The 27,986-nt window shown below is 45.3% G+C and overlaps 1 protein-coding gene and 1 long non-coding RNA gene across 5 annotated transcripts in view; one reads left to right on the forward strand and one right to left on the reverse strand.

The window, feature by feature from the left end:
- Positions 1 to 27,986, forward strand: part of LOC144268634 (uncharacterized) — a 45,922-nt gene that overhangs the window by 11,374 nt on the left and 6,562 nt on the right. Inside the window, exons 3-4 of the long non-coding RNA XR_013346816.1 lie at positions 19,997 to 20,118; positions 20,971 to 21,052. This is a non-coding gene — a long non-coding RNA (uncharacterized LOC144268634). The remainder of the gene's footprint in view (positions 1 to 19,996; positions 20,119 to 20,970; positions 21,053 to 27,986) is intronic.
- Positions 20,605 to 27,986, reverse strand: part of GRIA1 (glutamate ionotropic receptor AMPA type subunit 1) — a 157,507-nt gene continuing 150,125 nt past the window's right edge. For all 4 annotated transcript variants that reach the window (XM_077823714.1, XM_077823713.1, XM_077823710.1 and 1 more), the window contains 2 exons: positions 22,564 to 22,698; positions 20,605 to 20,793 (listed from right to left, as the gene is read on the reverse strand). In XM_077823714.1, the coding sequence (XP_077679840.1) occupies positions 20,605 to 20,793; positions 22,564 to 22,698 (324 nt within the window). The remainder of the gene's footprint in view (positions 20,794 to 22,563; positions 22,699 to 27,986) is intronic.

Here is a 27,986-nt window from a genome sequence, read left to right on the forward strand (position 1 = left end):
AGACCAGCTGGGACTGGAAAGGAATGGCCACACAGCTAAATGGGGCGCAGCAGCTGAGTTGTACGATAAAACAGGGGAGTAAAGGTAAAAAACGTCTTGCCCCTTTCAGGGCCCACCCCAGGATTTCCCTCTGCCAAAGCAACAGTCAGGGCTGACAAGCTGAAGAGAGGACACTGACACTGCCAAACTCAGCCCCTTCCTTCCCTACAGCACGTCCCTTTATAGTGTGTATGTTGTTTAGTTAATTTGCTACAGCTGGCCCAGCCTTGTTCCCCTGCCTTCAGGGCAGGTAATTGTGGCCCTTTCTCTAGCCATGGGGAAAAGTTAACCCTTTGTCTGCCAGGCTCCAGGCAAGGGTCTATAAACCCGTCATAGCCATGCAGGCCCCTTTTGTGGACTCGGGTGAGCTTGGTGATGGAAGTGAAAACTCTGTCCTTGTAAGTCATTTCTGCCTGCCTCCAAGGAGCAGAAGGAGCACAGCTGTTGTGATTTCTTAGCCAATTACAGGAACCAGCAGGCTGGTTTCACTGCAGTGAAGGCAAAGCCACAAAGCTGGGACAGATTCCTCCCCCCAGCCCATATAACATTTTCCTGTTTCAACTTTTTCTGTAAACATTTCAGGCTCTTATAGTAACTTAATAGAAGTCCGGGTGGAAAGCACACGCCAAGTGAAGCCCAGCTGTGCAGGCACCTCCCTCCTTTATGACCTGCATGGATTAAGTCAGGGCATAATGTTAGGACATAATGAATGTATTTAAAGTCAAAGGTTGACTCCTGGTATGAACACGCATGTGTCTTCTTGGAAGTAACGATTGCTGTATTTCCCCCAGAGGGTTCAGGTGAACTCCCACTGCACCAACTAGCTGCTCACAGATAGCTGGTCTTGTGCTAAAGACACTACAGGAGAGAGCTATGGGCTGTGGGTTCAGTTCCTGTCTCTCCCCTCAGACAACTTCTGTAAGGTATTTCTGCCTCAGTTTCCCCTTTCTAGAAAGGGGCTAATGATCCTTTCCCAGATTGCAGGTGTCTTGTGAACTGAAATCCACAACCAGGGTGTGCGTGTAAATACCCAGAAGGAGAAGGACCCTTGTTCTCACTAGCCCCGTTCCTTGGCTGACTCCCGGTGGGTGTTCCGTAAGCATCTTGATGCAAAAGCTTGGGCCAGCAACAGCCACCCTCTTGGCAGCCTATTGAATTCTGTGCCTGTCCTTGGTGATGCTGATGCACCCCTGGCTTCCTTTCCCAGACAGGGCATCAGCCAGTTCACCCACAACGATTATTATCTGTTGGGCTCTGCGTGGTCCCCTTGCTGAGGAGCCAAGCTGCGAAGAAGCTGCCTGGAGTCTGACTCTCTTCAGTACATGGATTTTGCTCAAGTGCACAGAAGGGCAATTGCTGAGGGCAAGAAATGTGCCCTGAAGCTGAGGGGATAGGAAGGGTTGTGTTTTGGAAAATAGCAGGATTTGGGTGGCTGAGGGGGTGGGAGGCTTGTCTGCTGTTGTGTGGGGATCTGACAAGCAGGAGAGGGCATTAGGTTGGGGCAGGGGAGACTTTTCACTATGGGGGTGGCCTGTCGTCCCCTCTGGCCTTCCAGATTCCATTCCCTCAGGCCTCCTCTCACCCCCATTTTCCAACCTCCTTTTTCTCGGCAGAGTCGTCTGGCATCTGCCCTTCCTTAACAGTCAGAACATTACAGCCAAGTGCCACAAGAGCAAAGCCCCAGTTTGTTGGCTTCACACTGGTTATAAGAATTGTCTCACACATAAGCCTCAGCAGCTGCTCTACACTGGCCAGGGGCAGGCTACACTTTCCCCTCCCACAATGAGCCAGGAGGGAAGCAGGCCTACCAGATCGGGGGTTGGCCTAGGAATCAGGGGACCTGGGGTCTATTCTGGGCACTACTCGGGTATGTTGGGCAAGACTCTGCCTCAGTTTCCCTCACTCTGTCTGCCATGTCGATTGAGCCTATAAGCTTTTTAGGGCAGGGACCATCTCTCACTATGTGTCTTGGCTGCACCTAGCAACATGGGCCCCTGATCTTAGTTAGGAGCCTTCATGGGCTACCATAGTAAAATAATGATAGGCTCCACAAAATGAACTCAAGGGGCTGCACCTTCCCCCACCCCAGGAATGACTGTGCTAAGCTTTCCTCCCAGGACATTTTAATTAATAATTTTTTAACAGTGAGAGTAATTAACCATTGGACCAACTTGCCCAGGGTCAGCTGGATTCTCTATTACTGACCATTTATAAATCAAGATTGGTTGTTTTTCTAACAAGATCTGCTCTGGGAATTATTTTGGGGATGTTCTCTGGCCTGTGTTATACAGACAAGATGATCACAAGGGTCCCAGCTAGCTTTGGAACCGGTGAAATTGCTCTTACAAGCCTCAGACCAGCCATTGGTGCTGAAGAGCGGGTGAGTTGGCTCAGTTTAGCAGGAGAGGAAAGCTCCCACTATTCACAATCGGCCAGAGGAGTCAAGTCAACTGGAGAAGCAACTTATTATTTTTCTTCCTCCACCCTTGGCCCTTCCAGAACTCACATAATCACTGACTGATGTTGTACCTTAAAACATCCAGAGTGCATCAGGCCTCACTTTAAAGCCCGAAAGCGCACAGGCCAGTGGCCTGGAGCTTTGGTGGAACTTACTGGAGATATGCTGATAGCAAAATGCCCAAAGGAGGATTTCTGGGTGATGTAGGGGGTCCATGTGCCTGGAAGGACCTCGCCCAGTAACCTGTGAAAATAAATACCTCTACTGTCAGCTTCCACCAGCTCTCAAATGACATAGAAGCCTCGTGCAGAGGGAAGAGTAGCAGGGAGACACGCAATCCTATGATGCCATGCCAGCAATTGACATGGCTGATCCTGGCTGTTCCTATCTTTTGCTGCTATTAATGATCCTTGTGTCTGAACGACAGCCTCGTCTCTTTCCAGCTAGCTCCTCCTCCTGGGTGATCCTGCCAGGAACTCATTACTAGCCAGGGTTTGTGATGATAGTCTGTTGCCATGGAAATTGAATGTGATGTCATCCATTCAACATTTTGACTTCACACTGGAGACAGAGTCCCTTTACCGTTGGGTAATTAGCAGATGGGCTCAGAAAGATGGTGGAAGCTCTGTGAAAGGTGGATGGGTCTCTCTTGTGAGCTTGTTACGTTGGAAAGTTTCCTTGAGGTGAAAACGCCTCTAAATGAAACATGAGAGCCAAGCTGAAAATGCAGGTGTGTCAGGAGAGCAGTTACAACAGGGTTGTCTCCAGACACTGTTAAAGCACTACGTTGTCTTACAGTGTGGATTGGAATCTTAACCATCCCGCCGAACCCTGTTAAAGCTTGGATAGTCCATGATGTAATTTATAAAAGGGTATAACAGCTTTGGATATGGTTATGGGTTCTAGGGAAGATGTGGGCATATTAATGTCAGGACCCAAGAGGTGAACCAGCTCCAAATCAGGGACAATAGTGCTCCACCTACCTGACATTCCACCACACAAGGGTTAACACATTTCCCTTTGAGTGCTCAATAAAAGCTATCCTAATAGTTTAGCTGTTCTCCTTTGAAAAGAACAATTAACAGCACCAGAGGTTGCCCTTTCATCTCGCTGTATGGATTACCACACTAAAGGGAATTGGTTATGAGGATAGAAAGGTCCTGACATTTCGGTCTTGAAGGAGCTGCTTTGTGAGTAAGTCTTTGATTTGTTGTTGTTGATATTTTATTTTTAGCTCTCTCTCTTACACACACACACTTTTAAATATCAATGGCTGTCCATTTCAGAAGATCTATATTTTCTGTTAAGTTTCTTCAGAAATGTCAGGGTTTTTTTTTGTGTGTCTCATAATATATCTATATTTTTATTCCCCAAACAAAAATACTTTGTTATCCTAGAGCTAAGGTTGCTCAAGTGTAAATATGACCAACACAATCACAAAAATTTAACGGGAAAAAAAGTTTCCCAAAAATCTCACCACTAGTTTTTCTTTATTTTTCATCAAAATTAGAAATTTTGATGAAAATGTCATTGAATATTGAAAAATTTCAACAAGCAAGTAGGAAAAATCCTCATGAAATTGTAAGCAATATTTTTTCCTGGGTTTTTTTTTGTTTGTGTGTGGAAATTAGAAATTTTAATGAACTATTTTGTCAAAAAATTGAAATCTAGAAAATGTCAACCCACTTTACTAGTTAAACCAATATTCACACCCACCAACCCATATCCATGTACTCACCCACCCACCAACAAAACTCCTACCCTTTATCCCCTGAATATTCACAGACTCCCTAGCAACACAGTAAGTTCACAATTATAACACACGAAGTCACCCACAATGCATATATCCAATTCCTTGTAACCACACTGAACCACAAAATCTCAGGCAGAGCAGGGGAGGCAGGCTGGATGGATATAGTATCAGTAATACATGATGAACTTGAACAGATCCTTTCACTTCTGGCAGAAGTAAAATTTGTCACGATGAAGGAGAAGGAATAACTTTCGTTCCATTTAATTCTTTGCATTTTCGATTGGGCCTGTGGCTGAGATGTGGTGTTAATGGAGAACATTGTGAAGTTTGGAGTCGATGGTGACTGAGGTTATGGACTAAGGCAAAGAAGAATGCTCGGGAGTATATTTACTGGAAGATCTGTAATCACAGGCTACATCTACAGTGCAATGTGAGTCCAGGGCTCAAACACATGCTCAGGCCTAAGCCCCCTTCCTTCTACACCCAAATCATGCTAACCCAGAGCCCCAGGACCCATGGGTTGGAGGGTCTGATCCTGAATCAAGCCAGGACCAGGGTTCAAAACCTGTTGCTTTGCAGTGTAGATGCAGCCCCACTAGACTCATGCTCTGGGAGTCCGCCAAAAGTATCCCACAATCCCTTGGGCCAACTTCCTTTGTCTTCTGGACAGTCAAGTTTGGTGGACAGTCACATTTTCCCACACTGCACTACAAAGGGCTAGAGCAGCCATGTTTTGGGAGTATGCTAGGAAGTCTGGGATATGGGTGGTTAGATTTGGGCCTGCATAATGCAGGGTAGACACTGGAGCCCTGCATTCCTAACCTGGGGTTACAAATGAGTGTAGACATTCAAGCCCTACATTAACACACCCAGTGTCTGCTAACTCAAGTTCGGCTAACCCTGGGCTTACATTGCAGTGTAGACACACCCACAGAAATGTTGGTCTGGAAGGATCTTGAAAGACCATTGAGTCCAGCCCCCTGTGCTGAAGCCGGACCAAGTAAACCTAGACCATCCCAGGCAGGTGTTTGATGGGAATGCCCTGGCTACCTTTAGCAGACTATTCCAGAAATTAACTACCCTTATCATTAGACAGATTTCCTCATATCTAACCTAAATCTCCCTTGCTGCAGATTAAGCCCATTACTTCTTGTCCTACCTTCACTGGACATGGAGCACAGTCAATCCCCATCCTCTTTAGAGCAGCATTTGAAAACTATTATCAGTAGGGTGACCAGATGCCCCGATTTTGTAGGGAGAGTCCTGATATTTGGGGCTTTGTCTTATACAGGCTCCTATTACCCCCCACCCCCTGTCCCGATTTTTCACACTTGCTGTCTGGTCACCCTAATTATCAGGTCCCATCTCAGTCTTCTTTTCCTCAAGGCTAAACAGGCCCAGTGTTTTTAACCTTTCCTCGTAGGTCAGGGTTTCTAAACCTTTCATCAGTTTTGTGGCTCTTCTCTGGACTCTCTCCAATTTATTCACAGCTTTCTTAAAGTGTGGCCCCCGGAACTGGATACAGTCCTCCGGCTGAGTCCTCCCCAGGACTAGGTAGAGTGGGACAATTTTCTCCCGTATCTTATGTACGACACTCCTGTCGAAACACCCCGCAATACACTCTTTTGAAAAGCTACGAGGTGTTTTATCCAGCAAGCATTACCGAAAATTCAGTTGTCTGCTAAACAGCAATGATTGCAAATTTGGAGGCAACAGCCAATAACTGAAAAGTGCATCGGAAGGAGTTTAGCCCTGCTCCGTGAAGCCAGAAATAAAGAGTCACTATGAATGTCTCCATGCTGTCGTTTCCAATTGCACCACCCCAAGCCTCAGTAAGAAGAGACAAGACGAATGCATTACAAGGTCAAAGTAATAATAACTTCATACTTATGCAGGGCTCAGAGGGCTGGATTGTGCCTTTTAGCACAGCCCAGAGCAAGGAATGGTGGGTAAGTTGCACCTCCCCAGGAAACCCTGAGCCTACGGGGCTCCTTTTGAATTGGACACAGTCCCTCCCCTGCTTCCTCCTTGCTCTGGAGGTTAGTCATTTGTGGCTGGCCTTTATCAACTGCAAATTATGTCATCCCCCTCCATCCTAGCCCCTACCCGCCTGTGCCAGCTCATCTTGGCTCCAGACATGTAGGTAAAAGCAGAACTATTCACCCACTGAATCCCTCCATGGAATAGGTGGTGGGGGGGGGGGAGAAACCCCCCAGTAGCATGAATGGCTAAGCCAGCCTTCCGGGCAACATGCATTAATATTCTCCTGCAGGAATAGACCAGCAATAAATGACTACCCCTGTGGGGAGCAAGGCGGCATTGTGACCCAGAGGCATATCTGTGAGTCACAGCGCCTCCTGGGGCTACTCCAGGGACAGAGCAACAAATGCACTCCCACCCCCTTGCTCAGGGCTGTGCCTCAAGTTGCCATCCAGCTCTCACTGAGCAACATCCTCCTCTGTCACTCATTGGGAAAATGCTCGATTCTATTACAGGCCGTGCTGGAACACGGCGTTGCCACCTGCAATTGCTGTCAATGGCGGCATGAGGCTTAGGGCAGGGCAGACCCAGGTCTTCTTGCTGTGGTTCTGTTTCTTTGGAAGGGAACAATAAAAACATCTCAACTCCTGTAATTTGTGCCGTGAGAGTTCTTAGCAGCGTGTCACAGAATCAACAGACAACAGAAGGGGAAAATAACCTCCAGCCATGGTTCAATTCTTCTGGATTGCTATGGATCACTTCGTAGTGAAGCTTAAATGCAAGGCACATTTTCTTAACAAATAAGAATCTAATGGATTAGGTCCCATCTAATTATGCATTCTGCATTAAGCTGGTGCACCCACTGTCTGCTGCTGCTGGCATAATTAAACTTAATATACTTTTAATGATGTCTTCTTAACTCATGCATTCGTATATGATTAGAATCAAATGCAGACAAGCTGTCACCAGTCCAGGAGAGGATCTTTTTGCAGATCCGGATGGCACTCATGCTGAAATATTAATAATGCAGATTTCAAGGTTAACAACATTGGTTTCGAAGCGGGGAATGCTTGTCATGCCAGCTGAGCTAATCCGAGACAACAAAACGGCAAGCCGTTCAAGTCCCGCCTCTCTCTGTCCCGGCACCGGGAGAATGTGAGTCTTACTTTGTCAGGAAGATAGTGTTTGTAAAATAAAACTCAAAAGGTAAATTAACTGCCCTGGGAGCTGCAGGCAGCAGCCGCTAAGGGAGATGCACATCGAATGCCTTGACCACTGTCCTGACTTCTGTGTGCTTTGTGGTGGTCTCTGCCTTTGAGCACTCAGTCTTCGCTCATCTCCCCTGGGCTGGGTGCTCAGTCTGCAGGGGTGCTGGAACAATTTATAGAGTAGGGGTGCTGTGAGCCACTGAACCAAACTGTCAACCCTGTATAAAATAGAAACCACTTCAAGCCCTGGGGTTCTGCAGCTCTCCCACCCCCAGTTCCAGCACCTATGTCAGTCTGTGCTCTTATAAGCAGAAAGTGGCCTGGTCTAGTGGCTTCGCAGTCAGAAGACTTGATTCTGGATCTGCCACTGATTTGGGGCAAGTCCCTTTGGCCCATATTCACAAAGGTACTTAGGTCCCTAAATCAATGGGAGTTAAGTGCCTAAATACCTTTGTGAATCTGGGCCTTCACCTCTGCGCTTCCCCTCCCACCCCTTGTCTGCTTAGATTATAAACTCTTTGGGGCAGGGACTGGGTCTTATTACATTTCTGTGCAGCCCCTAGTGCAGCTGAGGCTTCTAGGTGTTACTGGGATATTGATGGCAATGAGGAAACAAATGTACTCCCAGCGATTTCGCCTGATTAAACACTAGATTTAAAATAACCCAGAAGTTGCTTCTCACATTTCAGCATCTTGCAGGAAAGGGCTCAAAATTCGACTCCCAAGGAGTCTGTGGGGGAAGCAGCAGGTATTTCTTTAGATACTGCATCGATTACAGAGCACTGCAGCTCAGTCTTGGGTTGTGCATGGAGACATGTATTTGTATGGAGCCGAATTCTTCTGTCCATTGCCCAGCAGCAGAGCTGGCTTTTGGCTTGCCAAGATCAAGTTGTGAAATCATCTCCAATCCTTCTGACAGGAAAGAATTGATTTATTACGCTGCAATATATACTGCGTACAACGCCGTGTACCTTTCATCTAAAAAGTCAGGCCGTATAGAACACGACATGTTATTAATTCTGATGCCAGCCAGAATGAAGAAGGAATTACTGCCAAGGGGATCCAGAGAGCATGTTAAACCATCCCAGCAGAGTAATGAACATACATTGTGGCTGTTACATTATACTGTATTGATCCCCAGGAATGAAAAAGTACCCTGACAGCCATCAAAGGCTCCTGTTAATAACGCTGGGTGCGTGTGCTGTATATAATTAACTCATGGAGAAAGCTGAGCAAATATTCCCTAATTAATCCTCCCAAAGCTCTGATAGGGAGGATTAACCCCATTTTACAGCTGAAAAACAGATCCAGAATGACAAATTCTCCTCTCATTCACAGCTGTGCAATGCCAGGGAGAGTGGAAGTTACCATGTGCACTTCCCCAGGATCACTGAGAGCCCAGGCCTGGGTTCTAGCTGTTAGGCGACAACGCCTCTTCTGTATAAACCTGCACTTAAAAATAATACCCCCTCCCAAAGTGAAACATGGGCTTAAGTGCTTTGGAAGCTTGGGACCAGTGCACTCAGCACTTTGCAGGGTCGAGCCCTCGCACATCACCTCAACACCCTAATCCAGACCTCACCCTCTGGAGAAGGACCGGATGGGACACCACCAATGCCCCGCCATAACGTGCTGAAGGAGAGGAGGCATCGGTAATGCATGTGAGGCACTCCCATCCCCCTGGAGGCTGAGCACGTACACTGTCTCTGCAGCATCGTGCAGGTCCCCCATGTGCTAGGCGTCACCACGCCTCTCCCAGGACACATTGGCTGGTGCAGCAGGGAAAGTAACTGGCTAGGGATAGATTATTTCTGCCACCTGGAGCGAGGGGGAATCAGTGACCTTACTGTGGTTCTCAGAGTCTCTCACAATTTGCTCCCTGGGGCAGCACAACTATGTCGTGCCCCTTACTCAGGGCTTGTGGCAAAACCACAACCTAGCTACCTAGCTTTCCATAAGGATCACATTAGTGGGCCCCTACACACGGCAGCTCTTGTATTCTTCTTCTTTCTTTCTTTCTTTCTTTCTTTCTTTCTTTCTTTCTTTCTTTCTTTCTTTCTTTCACTTTCAGCACTGAAGCAGATTCTTGAGGCTCAGCAAACCAGCCCTTATGTCACCTGCCAAGTAAAATCATTTCTGCCCTACTCATTTCAATGGGTTATTTAGCTCTCCAGGTTTTTAACTCGGGTCTTACATGGTTTTTGCATCAAGGGAAATAGAAACATTGCCTGTATTTTAAACCTAATCAGTAAATCCAGGAGCACTGTTTGGGTGTTTTACCGCCTGATTCGTCTGGGATGCCCAGTCGTCAGTAATAACCCTGGCTTTGTTTCCTTCTTTCCACTTTACTAATAACTAACCATTTCTTTCTACAAGACATGCTCAACCAGAAATTACGGGGTTGATGCAGGAATTACTAGTGAAATTCTCTGGCCTGGGTCATGCAGCAGGTCAAACTAGATGATTGTAAGGGACTTAAAATCTATGACTGGATAACAAATGATCTGGCCTGAGTTGCTCACATATAGAAGACAGACACCTGCCCATGTGTAGAGCAGCGTGTGTTTGTACAGCACCAGGCACAATGGTGCTGGTCCATATCTGGGGTTCTTAAGTGCTACAGTAACACGTATAATAATAGTATGGAAGGACCTGTTTTTCTGTAATATCCTAGTATTGATCCTCTTATGTGGCTGTATGGAATAAACCAGATTAGGGCAGACTTTTTTGTACTCACAAATAGACAGACAGTGTGCAGCATGAGAACATCAGAATGGCCCTACTGGGTCAAACCAATAGTCCACCTAGCCCAGTATCCTATCTTCCGACAGTGGCCAATGCCAGGTGCCCCCAGAGGGAATGAACAGAACAGGGAATCATCAAGTGATCCATCCCGTCGCCCACTCCCAGCTTCTGGCAGACAGAGGCTCGGGACACTTCAGAGCATGGTTTTACATCTCTGCCCATCCAGACTAATAGCCATTGATGGACCTATCCTCCATGAACTTATCTAGCTCTTTTTTGAACCCTGTTATGGTCTTGGCCTTCACAACATCCTCTGGCAAAGAGTTCCACAGGTTGACTGTGTGTTGTGTGAAGAAATACTTCCCTTTATTTGTTTTAAACCTGCTGCCTATTAATTTCATTTGGTGACCTCTAGTTTTTGTGTTATGAGAAGGAGTAAATAGCACTTCCTTATTTACTTTCTCCACACCAGTCATGATTTTATAGACCTCTATCATACCCCCCTTTAGTCGTCTCTTTTCCCAGTCTTATTAATCTCTCCTCAATTTTGTTGCCCTTTTCTGTACCTTTCCCAATTCTAATATATCTTTTTTGAGATGAGGCAACCGGATCTGCACACAGTGTTCAAGATGTAGGCGTACTGTGGATTTATACAGTGGCATTATGATGTTTTCTGTCTCATTATCTATCCCTTTCCTAATGATTCCCAACATTCTGCTAGCTTTTTTGACTGCCACTGCACATTGAGTAGATGTTGTCAGAGAACTATCCCGAATGACTCCAAGATCTCTTTCTTGAGTGGTAACAGCTAATTTAGACCCCATCATTTTATATTTATATCATATACCTTATATTTGAAATTTGAGTGAGAAAATTTTGTGTCCTTTTCCATTTATCTTCTCAGCTGACAAAGACTGGTCTTGTTTGCAGCGCTGTTGTAGCCATGTTAGGCCTAGGATATGAGAGAGACAAGGTGGGTGAGGTAATGTCTTTTACTGGACTGACTTCTGTTGGCAGAGAGGACAAACTTTTGAGCTACACGGACCTCTTCCCCAGTTTTGGAGAAGGTAAAACTTGGATTTTATCCCTTGGACTCTCACTGCTCTCATGAAAAAACCCTATGGCTCTTTATAGGGAAGGAAAGTATAGGGGCCTATGGAAATTGAATAATGTTCTATAGAAATAACCCTAAACCCCAGAAAATGTAATAGAGAATGAGAACCTTTCTACCGGATGTTTAACCCAATTGGTGTGTTTAATAGAGATCCCTATCCCTGCTCTTGAATTCTCCCAGGTTCTAGGACAGCTTAAAGATTGTTTAGAAAGCTCATCATTATGCATTAAATTCTATAGCCCTTTTTCATAATGGCAAGACCATCCCTTTCTCCAGCTTCCTTTGTGGTGACTCTGACCATGGCTGAGAACTTGCAGTGCAGCATGGTGTGACATGTCACTGTGAAGAAATGCTCCCAGTATTTCTTCTCCAGGGCTGAGTGGTGGGTTAGTGGGTTCCTGGTCTAACCTTTCCCCACTGGAGAGTTGTTTTCCCATCTGTACTTAGATTTCAAGTGAAGGTGGCTTTATTTGGTGCTCTAAATCAATTTCCTAATGGAAGTTTACTTGCAGTACAAAGCCACTGCATGCAGTTTGATGTGACTAGTGTCTACTCAGGAGAAGCCCAGCACCAGAATAGCAAGGGGTGCTTCTGGGGAGAGCTGCGTCAGGAGTATTGCACTGTGCTTGGATTCCCTATTCCTGATTCTAGAGAGTTAATTTCATAGGAGCTAAATTCATTCACAAACTTACACTCATCCCATAAACACAAACCATCATAAATGAAGACTTGGAAGAGAACACAAGTCCGGCTCAGTGTCTTCAGTGAGATAGTAAAGCTGGGAGGGATTTCATCTTCATAATAAACTGGATCAACGTGAATGATTGTTTCCATGGAGCTGAACAGTTTGTCTGGCACTCTCTAGTGTCTCCTGATACTGGGTTTACATATGGATCCTGCCACTGCAGGCCCTGCCCCGTTGAGGGCGGCCGTGGTAGAGTGATATCACCCTGTTCCTTTGCATGTGGTTAATTACACTGATACCAGAGATGCAGACATGCTGGCACGTCACTCAGCAGCAGGCTGCCAGCAAACACAAACAGGGCCGGTGGCTGAAGCAATGACAAATTGATTCATGCCTGTGAATAACGAGGATGCACCAGGGGAGTCTGTGTTCAGGGAGGTCAAGAACTACAAGAATCAGCAGAGATGACTTTTAAATGTACATGGGGTAGATCTGGTGCTTGTGGCCAAGCACATGGCAGGCAGGGACTGTGTCATACTTGCCCGCACTGCTGCACGGTACGGACCCACAGCAAACTCCAGCTATTCTAAGCCTGGAGCCACAAACTCTCTATCCTGACACACAGTTCCATGGTTTAGCAGAGTGTGTAATACAGACAGAATGTGACCTCACCCCGGATTTGCAGTGGAACCCAAATCCAGCTGGGACGCTTCCCTGATTTCATGTTTTGATGCAAAGCTAAGTGCAGAATATGTCCATTGACAGCTTCACTCTGGTTCCCAAGCCTTCCTAACACCTGGGCCAGGTTTTAAGTGAACCTACACCTACACTTGGAGCTAAGGGTTTGACGTGCTCGTGCCGGCTCTCACTGAGTTAGCGAACTAAAAATGGTAGCATAGCCATGAAAGTTTCCACTCACTGGTTTCCACTGAGTTTTGCTTGGAGATTTTGGGTTAGTTTGAGCCCAGCTCTGGAAGCAAAACTCAGGGGAAAGCGATTGCAAACTCCGATGGATCAAAAGGGGGTGAAAATAACCCCATGAACCTCGATGATGAATGGTGCCCTCTGATCCCTAGAGCTGACATAAACATCAAGAAGGGTCCTGCTCCAAAGATGGACAGTTTGGTGCTCCTGGGGGAACTCTGCCTCCCCCTGACCCTGAGATCAGAAAGACAGGACATTATCACGAGCGCCTCATCTAAATGGGCCCGATTTATAGTTGTGGGGCAGAGTGGAAGTGGGAAGGTGATCAGAATATGGGCAGGACCAATGCCTTCCTCTAGACACCTACCCACTTTCTGGACTGGGCTAACCGGTCGTTAGGCCCCTGACACTTTGCTGTGATACAGGGACCCCCCGCCCCCACTGCTTGGACATTTTATCACTGGGGAGAGCAAATGCTGGGCCATTATTTATCTGGCAGGGTGAGAAGCTAGGGTCATTCTGCCCTGGGGATCCTTCCCCATTCAGAAAATTAACAGCTCAGTAAAATGACGGTACCTTCATCTCTGTTATCAGCTTACCAGTGTAGGGCTTCCTTGTTCCAGATGGAGGGCCCATTGCCAGGGGAGCTGGTCCTGGACTCAAAGCAGCAGCTGGAGGACTTCAGGGGAGGCTCTGCCCTTCAGTGAACAGCCCAGCAGAGGGCGAGGCACGCTTTCACGTGTGCTCTTAACGAATGAGCAGATGCCCAGCTGAGGAGGACTGCAATGGTTTGCTAGAAATACCACCGCAGTGCAAAGTATTAGCTCCCAAAGACTGCCCTTGCGTCAGGTAGAGGGGTCCCTCCTCAATCAGCCAGCAGCGAAACCTTTTCACTTAAGGTAGGCCCGCATAATTCCTGCTCCTAAATTTTGCAGCTCATGTGGCTGCCAACACAATGCTTAGCCTATCGCGCCTTTAAAAGGCTTTTGGCAGCTCTCGGGAGAGGTGCTGGATAAGCACTGTTAACCTGGCTGTGGAAATGGGAAGCAGAGGCAGAGGGACTGGCTCGATGCAGAGTTGCACCAGTTTAACTTATGATTTTAAACCAATTTAGATTTGCAGTTCCACCCCAAAAATAAATAATTTTTCAGATTCAAGTACTTGGTAGAAGCCTTTACAATACAATATATTGATACAGGCATGGTTAGAGTCATATCCTTGTGGTATTCTTAGCTGATAACAAAGGGAACCTCTCCATGTCCGCTTATACAAAACATACCATGATGCATGTGACTTCTGAAATCTGCAGAGTTTTTTAAGAAATATGCCTCGTGAATATTAAATTGCTGGGGGGGGGGGGATAGCTCAGTGGTTTGAGCATTGGCCTGCTAAACCCAGGGTTGTGAGTTCAATCCTTGAAGGGGCCATTTAGGAATCTGGGGCAAAAACTGGAGATTGGCCCTGCTTTGAGCAGGGGGTTGGACTAGATGACCTCTTGAGGTCCCTTCCAACCCTGATATTCTATGATTCTATGATTCTAAAGGGGGGCCAAATGCTGTGTGAACACTTTCATTTTGGTTTAAACCAGGCTTATTTCAGTTTAGCTCAAAATTGATTAGGAACAGGTTTAAACTAAACTGAAACAGGTCACCCAAACTAAAAATATTGTCTACACAGGCAGGGGGTTACACTGGTTTAACTAAACCAGTGCAGATTTGTGGCTACAAAGAGCAGAGAGGATAAGGGCTTGTCAACTGGGGAAAGTTTTACTAGTTATACTGGTAAATCATACCAGCATAGTTAAATCAATATAGTCATACCAGCATAGACCCCTGTGTGGGAACGCTGATTCCAGTATTATTTCTTATTCTCATTTCAGTTTAGCTTAAACCCCTTCCAAAGTGACACAAACAAAACCAGATAAAGGCACTCTAGTTCTGGAATGAGTGTGTCGACATGGGGAGTTATATCAGTATAACTATGGCAGTTTGAATCACAGCTTAGCTTATACCGGTGTAACTATTCCAGGTAGAGAAGCCCTAAGTGACTTGCTCAAGGCCAGTTTTAGAGCCAGGACTGGAACAAAGGGATTCTTGACTGCCAGGCTTGTGCTCAGATCCCTAGGTCAGATTTCTGTTCTCGGAAAGCTCCGCCAGTTCTGCCTGTTTTCCCATTAGCGCAGTAATGTGGGAGCAGTTTGCAAGAAACCAAAAGGGCTTCAGAGAAAGACCTTCCCGAAACTGAGAATTCCCTGGCACTCTAATCTGAAAAGAAATCATCCTTCATAGCTCAGTCCTCTAGAGTTTTCTAATTGATTTTTAGCCACTGTTATTTTATTAGTAGGTAAATAAAACAAAAAAACCCTCGTTCTGTTGCCCCTATACATCACTGATGGTGAGATGGCCCATTAGACATTCCAATATACGGGCAAAATTGTTGTCTAGCAAGACGTCTAAGATATGGTTGGCTGCACATTCCTGGTGGGTTCAGAATGGGACCAATCTCTGTCTGTTCTGTGACTCTGAAGAGCCATGCTCCAAAAAGCTAAGCTTCCATGTGAAACAATGAATTGCATTTCTAGCCCTTCTGAATGGCAGCAAAATAACCAACTGTAGACTGAGTCTGCAGAAAGCCTGAAACAGTAGCTCTAAGAGAGCTGTGAACTGACCTATACACCTTAGTGGGACTCTGAAACCTAACAAGGACAATTTAAATGTTAATGTCTTACACTATTCCAGTGCTTACTACTGTAGCAGAAACATCCAGTGCATGTGTTTATTCTACAACCTCAAATTGCCTGCCACCCCTCCCAGGTATCCCTTGTTCAGCTGCCAAGACATCCAGCTTCTTCTACCTAGTCACTTCTATAGGGTAGGTCAGCTTTTTCCAGATGAGAATCTGTGGCATATTGAAAATTCAGAGGCACAATAAAACAAATGGAATTTAATATCAAAATAAGTCACACAAATTACTGCAACTGAGAGTATTATTCATTTCTATATATAATTTAATATAAGCCTTCAGTTTAGAATTCCCCAAAATCTGCCACTGAATTTTCAGAGACCAAGGGTTTGTGTGGCAGAATTCAGTTCAGCTTGCTGACAAGATACAGATCCTAGGTTATAGAACCATAGAAACGATGGGCTGGAAGGGACCTCGAGAAATCATCAAGTCCAGCCCTTATGCCTAGGCAGGACCACAGAAACCTAGACTATCCCTGACAAGTGTCGTCCAACCCTGTTCTTAAAAACCTCTAGTGATGGGGATTCCACAACCTCCCTTGGAAACCTATTCCAGAGCTTAACTCCCCTCATAGTTAAAAAGTATTTCCTAATATCTAACCTAAATCTCCCATGTTGCAGATTAAGCCCATTATTTCTTATTCTGCCTTCATTGGGCATGGAAAACAGTTGATCCCCATCTTCTTTATAACAACCCTGAACATAGTTGGAGACTTTTATCAGGGTCCCCCTCCGTCTTCTTTTCTCAAGACTAAACGTTCTCAGTGTTTTTAACCTTTCTTCACTGGTCAAGTTTTCTAAACATTTTTTAAAAATATTTTGTGTTGCTCTGCTCTGGACTCTCTCCAATTTGTCCACATCTTTTCTGATCACTATTGGAGGATACTTTTACAGGGATATAGGCTTAGTCTTCTTCCATTTCTTGCCCATCTTTAATTGCTGTACTGTGAGCCAAAATGGATTCTCTTTCGTTGTGCGGGAACACTGGCATGGCCACACTAGATCAGACCCAAGGTCCATCTAGCCCAGTATTTTGCCTCCAAGAATGGCTGGAGGAAGATCCTTCAGAGGCAGAGGCAAGGAAAGTGTACAGTAGGCAGTTATGAAATAACCTGCCCACAGGAAAAGTCTCTTCCTAGCCCCCATCAGTTAGTGGTCATCTGATACACTGAAGTACGAGGGTTTATATGCCCTTTCAAACGTTGGTTGTCATCCCCCGCACCACTTTCAATCCTTACTAGTGTAACTGTAGCTGATCTCATTATCTGTGTAAATGCCTGAGCTGTTTGAATCCTGCTAACCTTTTCACCTCAATGATCTCTTGTTACAAGGAGTTCCACAGGCTAACTGCATGAAAGAGAATGGGAAACATGTCAAGTGTTCCAGCCTCTGAGATACATATCTCGAATAAAAGTCAAGACTGGGGAGGGTTTTTGGACCAGTGCTGGTTCTGATTTGACTTGGAGCTGACAATACCTCACGGATGGCAAAAACAAACTAAAAACCTCCTATTCTGTTCCCAACCCCCCCCCAAAACTCAAAACAAACAAGAAAGCCCTCAGCATTCCCCACCCCCCTTCCATCCACCACAAATGATATTTTTGCCTTCACTCGTTGGGTAAATATTTGATAGATTCCCAATTTGAACCTGAAGCAGTTTATTTGGCTGCTGTTCACAAGTCAGGCACAGCAAAAATCAAGGAAATCTGGTTTGATTCAGGTTGGGTAAGACTGCCTCTGGGGTAACATCATTTTCATATCACACATCCAGCACAGGCACAGAATGGCATGGACAGCTATGAAAATGGACCGTGAAATCTCGGTACTTAAATTCCAGGCGATATTTTTCATTTCTTATGTAAATAAAATCAAATAAAATTAAAAGCACCGTTTGCAAAAGAGAACACAAAACGAAAAATGTTTCTATGTTTGATCAAGCAAAATCCCTTTGTAGTTCTACCAAGAAAGAGAGTTAAAACAAAGAGAGCTGTTAAATAAAAGATCCAGGTACCAAAGAGCAAAATTTAATGAAAGCCGAAACTGTTAACTATGGATTCCTGTTGAGAAAAAATGTCAATGTCTTTAAGAGTTTTCCCATTATTCTAGTTTTAAGAAAAGTGTAGTAAAAATACATATTACAAGTTAACATTTTTTTCCACGCTTTTGTCTCATTCCTTTTTTCACCCCTCCATTGATCAAAAGCATTCTAAGATTGAGTCTCCTGTCTTATTTTCACAGGTATTCAGTCCTATCACAGAAAGTTTGTTCCTACAGGGCCATCTAACTGGCTGTTTCAATTGTTGGACACAGCTTCTTTGACTCCCTGCCACAAAGGCAGTGGGGTCTTTGAAGGTTGATGGGGCTTATTTCCAATTCCACAGAAAAGTGAATCTCTGCAGCCTGCTCTCAGTGCAATTTCAGGTGGCGAAATAACTGGGTTATGAAAGGCCCTGGGACAAGAAAAGAATCAAGCCTCAGACTTTCCCAGAAGAGCTCTGGGACAGAAGCAGGAAAGCACCCTCGATGCTGCTCCACTCCTGCACGTATACAGAACTGAAGTAAAAAAAAAATAAAGAGGTGGATAAAATAATAATAATAAGCGCAGAGATGGTGCCCTTGAAGAGTTATTCTGAGTGGCTGATGAAAGTGCTTGTCTGGATGAAAGATGGAGACTACAAGGGTTTCCACTGGCAGGAAGAGAACGCACAAGGGCACAAGACATGCGGTGCCCTAGTTAGGGTCCTTGAGTTTTTGACTTGCCAGTTTCCTGAGGGTGACCATAGGAGGAGTAGAGTCAGAGACAACAGATGGGTAGCAAATAGCTAAATGGTAAAGAACAGTTCAGAGCAGGTCAGTCGTTAACGGTTGCTGACATACAGCACCGCACCATGAATCATGCGCTAAAGAGAACTGGTTTTCAGCCAGTCGTGCTTATGAAAAACCACTCAGGGAAATCTTCACCACCAACCTGCTCAAGTTATTTGCTTGTTACTTTCTCATCAAACTCTCTCTTCTCTACCTATCCTCCTCACGCCCCCAGTTTCTCCACTTGCCACGTTGCAATCTCTGTTACTTTACAGATAAAGCAGCCCATGAGCCTCTGGTGGCAGCCCCTTGTCACTGTGCAGCATTCCCACTGGCTTTTGGAAGAAGCTTCAACCTCTTAAAAAATCTGAAGTGACTGTTCAGACACAAGTGGTGGAAGTGTGGGGAGAGGAATGGGGTAGGAAGGGTATCTCTTTGACAGATCTTCTATCTCTCTAGAAGGTCCCCTTTAAATGATTTGCTTTTGGGGAGGCCCTCTCAGTCCCCAAATGAAAAACATTCTACTGTCCATGCTGGCAGCTTCATAAAATGAAAATTTTGTAGCAAAAATAAAATTAAAAAAATACAGTGGGGCAACATTGCCAGCAGCTGGACCCCTGCTGCATGTCTTGCACTCTGGATTTTGCCATTTCATTTCCAGTAGTAGCAGCACTGGGTTTTGGATCATGGACAGACTTTTCTGTACCAAGCAGGGGAACCAGCTGGCCACTTGTGAGTTCCATTTGCTTACTGAGGATGAATAGGCCAGAATCCATTGCTGTTAGCTTTGCCACCAATGGGACTGGACAAGTGGTGATTTCTGAAGCTGAATTCAACTGGGCCCAACTTCAAGGAAGCATCACAGAAGCTTGTGAAGCTCTTGAGGGATGTCCTCCTCATTTGTTTGATTACATGGGATCTTAGTTCTTCTCAGGAGGCTGGCTTGGCCAGTTAACCATGAAATGTCCCCTTTCATTCACGACTGGCCATAAGGGAATTTCACAGCCAAAAAGCAGGAATGTCCAGAGTGTAGCTCCACCATTTCTAGCTCCATTTTACTTGTTAGCAGGCTGTCTGGTTGCTTTGTAGATGGTTTACTCCAGGCTCAGGGTGGTTCTGTCATCAAAGAGAGCATGTACAGAAGCAAAGCAATGAAGAAATGGGTGACAATTGCCCATTAACCCCAGATAAGTTAGGCAGGGGGTTGGACGGATGTTATATTTGCTTTATCTCTTCCATATGCAGCAGTCTGCCATGATCTTAGTCCACTGCTGACTTGTCCACTCTAGCCTGCCATGCGTGGGGGTTTCCCCTCTGCAGGGTCTGGTATGGATTCATACCCCAAGTTCAGAGCAGCTTTCCCTTGAACCACCATTAATCGTCTCTGGAATAGTTATGACATTGGCCTTGGGCTCTTTCACCGCCAGTTACAACTTTCAGCCATTGTCTCCATCCAGCCACTCCCTCCCCCTTTCTCCACCAAAGTCGATTTCTGTTGCTGTTTCAGTTATTTTCTTGTCTCTAAAGTCCTTTTTTTTTTATAGGGAGAACGGAGAGATCCCTCCACAGTACTATCAGCCTTGTTACAACAACACCGCCCCCACAGTGCTGAAGCAACAGATGGCAGAATCGTGATGAATCACAGGGTTATATGCTGACACTCCCAGTGAGTTAGGTTTGCCTTTTATTTTCCTTTCATTGTTAGTAGCTCAGACATTATGGTTTGCATCCCACACTGAACCTGATTAAAGGGTTGAGTGGGGAAGGGGGAGAAATGATGTCACCCTGACACCATGGGAATTGGTAAGAAAAAATATATATATTGCACACACAAAGACTTATTAACAACCAAGTTAAAACAAAATGGCACAGTCTTCCTCAGTGCTCCAGTGGGTCTGCATTCCAGGATGGTCCAGGAACCTGCTGAATCCCGTTACCCGTCTCCTTATCGCAGTACAGACTGCTATTGTTCTCCTGCCTGTGGATCTATCAGCAAACAACAAAGAAAACAGATTTGATTTCCTCAGGAAGATCCATCGAATTGTCCATTTTGTCATCGTTGTTTTTCTTGCATTTGTTCGGTTTGGTTTTGGCACTGGAGGGGTGGGGCTGGCGAGACCCGGCTCTCACCCAGGTGATGCATCGTGGCCGATTATAATCCCGTAGCTCCCAGGGACATCCCAGTGCTGTGACTCATGCATGGAATCGCCTGCATGGATTTGGGAAAATCATGGCTGACCACCCGTCCATTTTCTCCACTGCTTCCTGCTGTAGCTGGCCTGGGAAGGGTTGCTGTCCTTATGGCTTCGTTGATTGATTGCTGTGGGATCAAACAAAAACCCTTTTTAGGAGGGACGGGGGGGTCTCCCCCTGTCCTTAGAAATGTCTGAAAAGTTACAATATGAAATACTCTTGCTTCCTTTGTTTTTATCTTTCCTTCATTCCCTAACTCCAGCAAGGCTCCTGCTTTTCTGCAGTTCTGTATTGCATCTATTTTACTTGCTTACACCTCTTCTAGGTTCCAAGTTAAACGATTCCGTAACACCTTGAGATACAGGGCACACGTGTCATGTGCAGAAAGTGCTCCACCTATCGACCGGGTAAGTTATTGACCATTTAAATACATGGTGATCTCTAAGGCCCTGATCTTGCAAACACTTAAGGCATTCTCATATGAATAAGTTAAGCATATGCCTAAGGCTTTGTCTACACTGGCAAAACAAGATGTGCTAGGAAACCTAACCTAATTTTCCCAGTCTAGACAAAGTCTAAGGTTGTCTACACTTGGAAATTTACTGAAATAGCTATTCTGGAGCAGTTATTTTGGAATAAGGTTCAGTATTAGATTCAGCCATATTAGTGGCATATAAAACACAACTCCTATGCTTCCTTTACCTTTCCCCAACTCTCATTGGTTCGGGCTTATTTTAAATCTCAGTGGGGAAAGAGATATTACACATATTTGGTTGATTAAATGTGTAATCATCATTGGTGAAACATTAACAATGTTGAAATAGAAACATGTAAACTGAAGAAATGATCATGTATTCAGTTTTCAAATCTGGGTAAATTTTAGTGCTCATAGAAGTGAGACTCTCATAGGACTAGTCAGATATCATCTAAATGCCGTAGTGACACATTCTGACTGGCTTCCATGCTCACTGGAGTGGTCAAGTGGAGGATATAGGGGACAGATTGTTTTCAAAGGGCACAATTAATGCCAAACTTTTACCCGTAAATGGTAATCCACCCCAATTCCCTTGCTTCTCATATGAATCAAGATGAATTCGTTCCACAGGCACTCTCTGATTATTAAACCCGCATACTGAGAAGTCTCTAGTATAATCCTATCTGCTCTTTGCCATGGCACTCTGAAAGGATAACAGTACCATGTGGGGGAAAGGCCTAGTTTGTTAAAAACGGTGTCCCTAAGTCTCCAAATGTGCAGATGCACTTTGAAAGATTTGGGTGCATATCACAGTATATTTTCTGCGAAAATGGTGTTCACAGAGTTAATGATACTCTGTTTTACCCAAGATTGTTGGATCTAGGAATTGGTCCAGCAATAAGATACAGCAAATGTTCTAAGCAGCCACCATTATTGCTTAAATATAAATAGCATCAGCACAGTAACACTTAATGGAATTACAGGGGCTGATTCACTACTGAATTACTCCATTTTTATCTTGATGCAACTCCATTCTTTTTTTTGGCATGTATTTACACCAGTGTGAAACTGAAGTAAATGCAGTAGTGCATGAGCCCGACAGACTGCAGCCTTGAAGAGCTAGTCTTTGTTTCCTTGAAGCTAGACTGTAAGGAATTGCGATACATTCCTATGGTCATTCGTGCTAGGGTTTTGCTTTGTATTTGAGATCTGCATTTGCACTACACAACGGTGAAGGTCTGACTTGACTGTCAAATAACTCATGTATTCATATTCGTTAGCTCCCTCCATTCATTCTCATTCTTTCCTTTCTAAACACACCAACTAGCATATTCACATCATCATCCCTATAACATGGGTTTCCACCCCGGGTCTGGGCTGCATCCGGTTTAGGAGCCTGGGTGGTGTCAGAGAGATGTAAAAGGCCTGGGAATGTGTTGCCACCTTCATCCGCTTTGTTTCACTTCTGGACTTGTAACAAAACTCGACTAAGGCAACCAGCATGGCTAGTCCGAGCCCTCCGATCAGGATATAGAAAACCCCGGCCACGTTGCTGAGACTCAGAGCGCTTGTCTTGTCCTAGAAAGAAAGGAAAAGGGGACGGGACATGTGGGAGGGGGAACAGCCAAATGAATATGGGGTTGCTTTGTAAGAGGCACAGTACAATACAGTAACACTGGCATGTCACCATCTCCCTCTTTAAACGCAGGCATGACATTTCTAAGAGCATTTTCAATTTTTGATTCAATTTCTTTTCAATCTAATGTTTCCCTCACACAAACGAATAAACATTTCTCCAGCAATACAGCTCTATGTAAAGGTTTGGATTCTGCTTTTCAATCATCAAACTTAAACACTTATTTACCCCAAATCCCTAGTTTAAATTATTGGTTAAAAGAAGAAAAAATTCTCTGTGTTTGTGACATTTGCATGCCCCCAATTTTGCTCCTGAAATTACCCATTATCTTGGAAATGCTTGTTCCTTTAGTCCTAGATTGTATCCCCCGCAACTTCTGTTGCTGAGCAACACGTCAAGATGCCTTTATTTTTTTAATTATTATTATTTCTCAGTACAATATTCAGGTGACACTGGAGATGAGTAGTCCTCAGATTTGAGTTTGATTTCTATTTCAAAGGCAATTATTGCATGTGTAACTGAGATGCGTGTCTAACTTAACTATTTGATTCTCCAGAAATAGGGTTATTGATTGCAATTACTCATATCTGATACTTGTATAATGATGTGACAGACACCGTCTAATTAATCCCCCTGGCAACCCTGGTTAGGAGGCAATATCATATTGCCTCATTTTACAGATGGGAAAACTAAGTCACAGAGTGCTGGATTCAGCCCTGGTGTTAGCAGGTGCAACCCCACTGAAGCAAACAGAATTGCCTCCACTTGCACCGGGGCTGAATTTGGGCTGCAGAGGTTTACCCAGGCCACATAAGTCCCTAGCATTGAAGAATTCCTGAGTCCCCTGATCATTTATCTAGACCACACTCCCTCCTTCGGTTAAAAGTTAAATAGACCTTCCTGCTAAGTGCTAATTGCTGCTCTGTGATATCAAATAGACACTTGTTCACTATTAAGGAATGCTGAGGGCAGGCCCAGTGGCATGGTATTTAGTGCTCCATTCTGCCATGTGGGAAGCCAGGGCTAGACTGATAGTGCTTGGTAGGTCAGGCATTCTGGACTGAGTGCTCAGCCCCTGGGCAGGAAGGGAGAGCCATGTGTTGCTCATCAGTGATCCAGCCAGTTAAAGAGGAAGATTAAATGAACTCTGGCACTAATTGCTGGGAGGAGCAGAGCTCTGCTCACATGCAGTCTCCATCAGCTGGGTGGTTTCATGATGCTGAACTGACATTCTGACAAACATGGATCCTGTGACACAAAGGATTTGTTTATTTCATGGACTATGCAGATTTCGGGAGGACTGGTTTGTTCGCGTTCCTTGGGCAGGTCTTACTCTAAGCAGGCAGCAGCTATCAAATCCTTGAAAGGCCCCTTCAGCCAGCGGGGGAGGAATCAGTGGCCAGAAAGCTACAAACAGGTATTTTCGGACAAGGGTTAAAATTACATGAGCATTAAAAAGGCTTCCAGGATTTAATAATTCGGTGGCCACACAGGACTTTCCAGGCATCCACTGTCTGACTCACAGGGGATTTAGGTAGGCACCACAACCCCCTTGCAGGTGAAGAAGTGTTTATTAACTAAGGGCACCTTAGAAAGTCCCCCTAATTCTTGGAGCAGGTGGCGATTCTTGGGTCAAAAATATTTTTAGATGAAAACCAGCCTTTTATTTCAATAGGAACATTTTTCATGAGAACTTTTGTTCCTTGTGAAAGATTCTGTTTTATTTGACAGACCAGAATAAAAATTTCAGGAAAAAAAATAACTTTTTTTGGTTTTGTTTTTAAATTATTCACAGGAAATACTTACCAGGTACTGACCAGCTCTACTCTGCTGGGCAGTTCAGTAAACAGGATCCCTTTTCCTAATGTCCTCTTAGCGCATTACAGGGCTCCCTTTGGGACATGCATTACAGCACATACCGTGGGGCACTGACGTAACTTCCCACACCGGATTCCTTCAGCCAGAAGGTGGAAGTGCTACTCAGTTAGCGTAACAGCTGCCAACTGTGCATATAATCTGCGTGGATGGAAAAGTCTTTAACCTGGATTTCTTTTCCCTCTCAATTAACCCAGGCCTCAAGAGCCTTGAAAGCAGGATTGCCATTGTGCAGTGTACTTTGCAGCCATATAGTATTGAGATCTACCCTAGGTGTTTAAGCATGAAGTCGACCTGCTCCAGAAGCTCTTCACAAGGCATGTTGCTTCCATCTCTTGCATAGCCTTTGCCATGTCAGTCAGATTATTATCTAGCTCATTCTTTCAAGCATACTCTCTCTAACTGAAGTTAATTTGCAGGTCCCCTCTTAGCTTTTTGGGTGTGCAACATCTCCTCCTCTAACCTCTGTCTCTGCAGCTGCCACATCTGCAGGAATCATTCTGTGGTCTGTCTTTCCATGTTTTCTCCCATTGTTGATTATGTTTTGTTGCAGTATGTTTTCTCTGAAGATTACTTGGAATCAAATTTAAGAGCCACTTGAAGTCTTCAAGGCAGTTTGAGCAGATATTTGACAGGGCAGACCAGTAGCTACCAAGAAACAGGGTTAGGCCTGTCATATAACACACCTCTCCAAAGGCATATTCTAAAGGGATTTCACCTGCCAGACAGAGAGACTGAGAAGACCTAAGTGGGTTCCTCAACTTTTTGCTCTCCTTGTCATTCTGGGCTGCCATGTCTTGCCACAGTATTCTCCCATTTCCTTTCCATCTTAGTTGTCGGATTCACATGGGAGGTGTCGTTCCATTAGCTTTAATGGGAGTGGGATCTGGCAGATAGGCAATCATGCTCCTATTTATAGATTTTTCTGTCTGACTTATGCTAGCTATGAATCTTTTGTCTGGTCTAGTCCTGACGGCATTATACGGCCAGGCTCCAAGCAGGGCAGCCAAAGATGGCAGATCCACCACAGCCCCTTTGCTTTTCAAATCTCTCACAGTGTGTTTCTGTTCCAGCTGTTACTTTTTTCTCCTGAGTCATTTTACCCCTGAAAATTGAGTGAACTGAAAGTCGTCACTCCTTCCTCGTCCCTGACAGCTGGAGAAGTCCGGTGACTGCACCCCTTCAGCTGGTGAGAGCAGCTGCAAAGCCCAGGGGTATCTGCCTAAATTTCACTACTGCCACCGTAGTAACATAGTCCCAAAACAAGGGCACTAAGAATCCAGGGGACAAGTCTGGCTGCAGCTGAGCCATGAGGAACACCGAAATCACACAGCGTGTGCTTATCTCAAAGCCTGTTGTCGGGATCCCGGGTTAGAACTGAAATTGCTCCAATGGTGGCTGTCAGCTTCTTTTCTTTTACTCCTTTTCTTCCCTCCGCAGGCAGGATTGAGTTTCTAATCAGCAAGCAGTTCTCTAGCATGTGACCATTGTCTTGCAGGTGCAATTCCTTCCCAATGGATAAGAAATACCCGGCTCACTAAAGGGCTGTGAGGGCTAGGAAACAACGCCTGCCATGCCATGGCTTTATCTGCTGTTTCAAAGCAGGATCCTCACTTAATAATATTACTACTAACACAAGGAAATGTACCCGTCCTGCACTAACTGCCAGCGAGAACCCAGCCCCCTCGCTGACCCTCCAGTCCTCGCCATTTGGGCTTTGTGACACCACTCCAGAGCAGATGCTCTCCCAAGGAGTTTGCCCATCATGCAGCCAGCTTGTTAGTGGGAGTGTAAATGTCGCAGCTTGTCTCCTGCAGAGGCCGAGAGTTACGGTGGGGGCAAGATTGGCAGGTGAAAAGAGAAAGAAAAGCCCGCTGTTCAGAAAGCGCGGCATCATCGCCATGGCAACCAGGCACCTTCCAGTCTGTTCCTTTCAGCCAGTGCCACTTGTCGTTATTTATTCTGCTCTCCTGAAAGCCTTTCAGGTGCAATTTCCTTGGCTTCTCAGCAGGGGAGCTCCCCTCCCTTCACCTGCACAGCCAGAGCCCATTCAGAGCAAACGGTGACCTTAAGGCAAGTAGTCCAGGCCCTCACGGCCCACTGAGAATGTGAACTGGTTCTTTGAGCAAGATGGCTGCATTAGCCACCAGGCTTCCCAGGACCCAGCAGAAGCCTGCAACCTTTACACTAAACACCAGCCTGCCTTCTCCCAGGAGACCTTTTAAAGCCCAGCATTGAACCATTTAGTTCTCTAGCTGTCGTCCTGGAGCACCATTGCGGGACTGTGAGGGGAGGATTTGTACACGACAGATAGTGGACACAATTATGTGGAAAAAAGGGAAACCAAGAAAAGGTTTCCTGAGGTGAAAGGCCACCATCGGCTTGAGAGCCAGCCAATTTAAAAAAACATGGTTTCAGAAGCTACCCCTGCCCGAGTCCCCCTCTCTGTTTTGAAAGTTTTGCAATCACAGGCCCAAGCCTGGCACCTGCATGTGTGTGGGCAAACCCCTGCGCCTGCGTACAGCCTCACTGTCTTTGATGGAGTTCCCCGCGGGCGCAGGGAGCTGTCCATATGGGGGTAACTGCAAGATGGATCTGCACTGGCCTGCTTTGAAAATTGCTCCTGTCTTCTCTGCTGCCTTACGGAACACCTGCCTGGACAGCAGGGCAATCTGATGGATTACATGGGAAACCAGTGAAACTAACTTATACACACAGTGCTCTCAAAGGCACAAAGTAACTCAGCTCTAACCTCTGTCACTTACACAAACCCTAGAGGATAGCTGGAACAGCAGCAGGTAAAAAGTTTTCACAGAGAGTTGTGTTTTTAAAACTGACTGCCTCTTCCAAATGTTTTTTCAAGGTAATATGTTGTTCCTTTGGTTACAAAAGAGAGACAGGGACTTTGGGAAGTCAAAGTTTATCTGGAAGAGAACTTCCCCAAGTCCAGGGGCTGTTCTGATTTGGCCCCTCATAGGGGTCTGGGTCTGCTGCAGTGTTGGGAGTAGGGAGGTAGTTGCCAAGTTTAGAAATGAGATATAGAGGCATCACTTACAGACATAGAATCACAGAATCATAGAATCATGGGACTCGAAGGGTCCTTGAGAGGTCATCTAGCATGATGACTAATGTAGCCAATCATGTAACATCTTCTGAAACCAGTTTCCATAAGCCAGAGAAATTTTTGCTATTTAAAAATGCTCTGAAGGCACCAAAGATTTTACGTATTCCAAGTTCTCCCTGACTACTAACTAGCCTTGAGCATAATCCCAAGATCCTGTTTACAGTGACCTGCAGCATTATTCTTTAGTACTAACATCCTTTAGAAACAAAAAACCTTCTAACTGCAAACCAA

The sequence above is a fragment of the Eretmochelys imbricata genome, chromosome 8, assembly GCF_965152235.1.
Source record: "Eretmochelys imbricata isolate rEreImb1 chromosome 8, rEreImb1.hap1, whole genome shotgun sequence".
NCBI classification, from domain to species: Eukaryota; Metazoa; Chordata; order Testudines; family Cheloniidae; genus Eretmochelys; species Eretmochelys imbricata.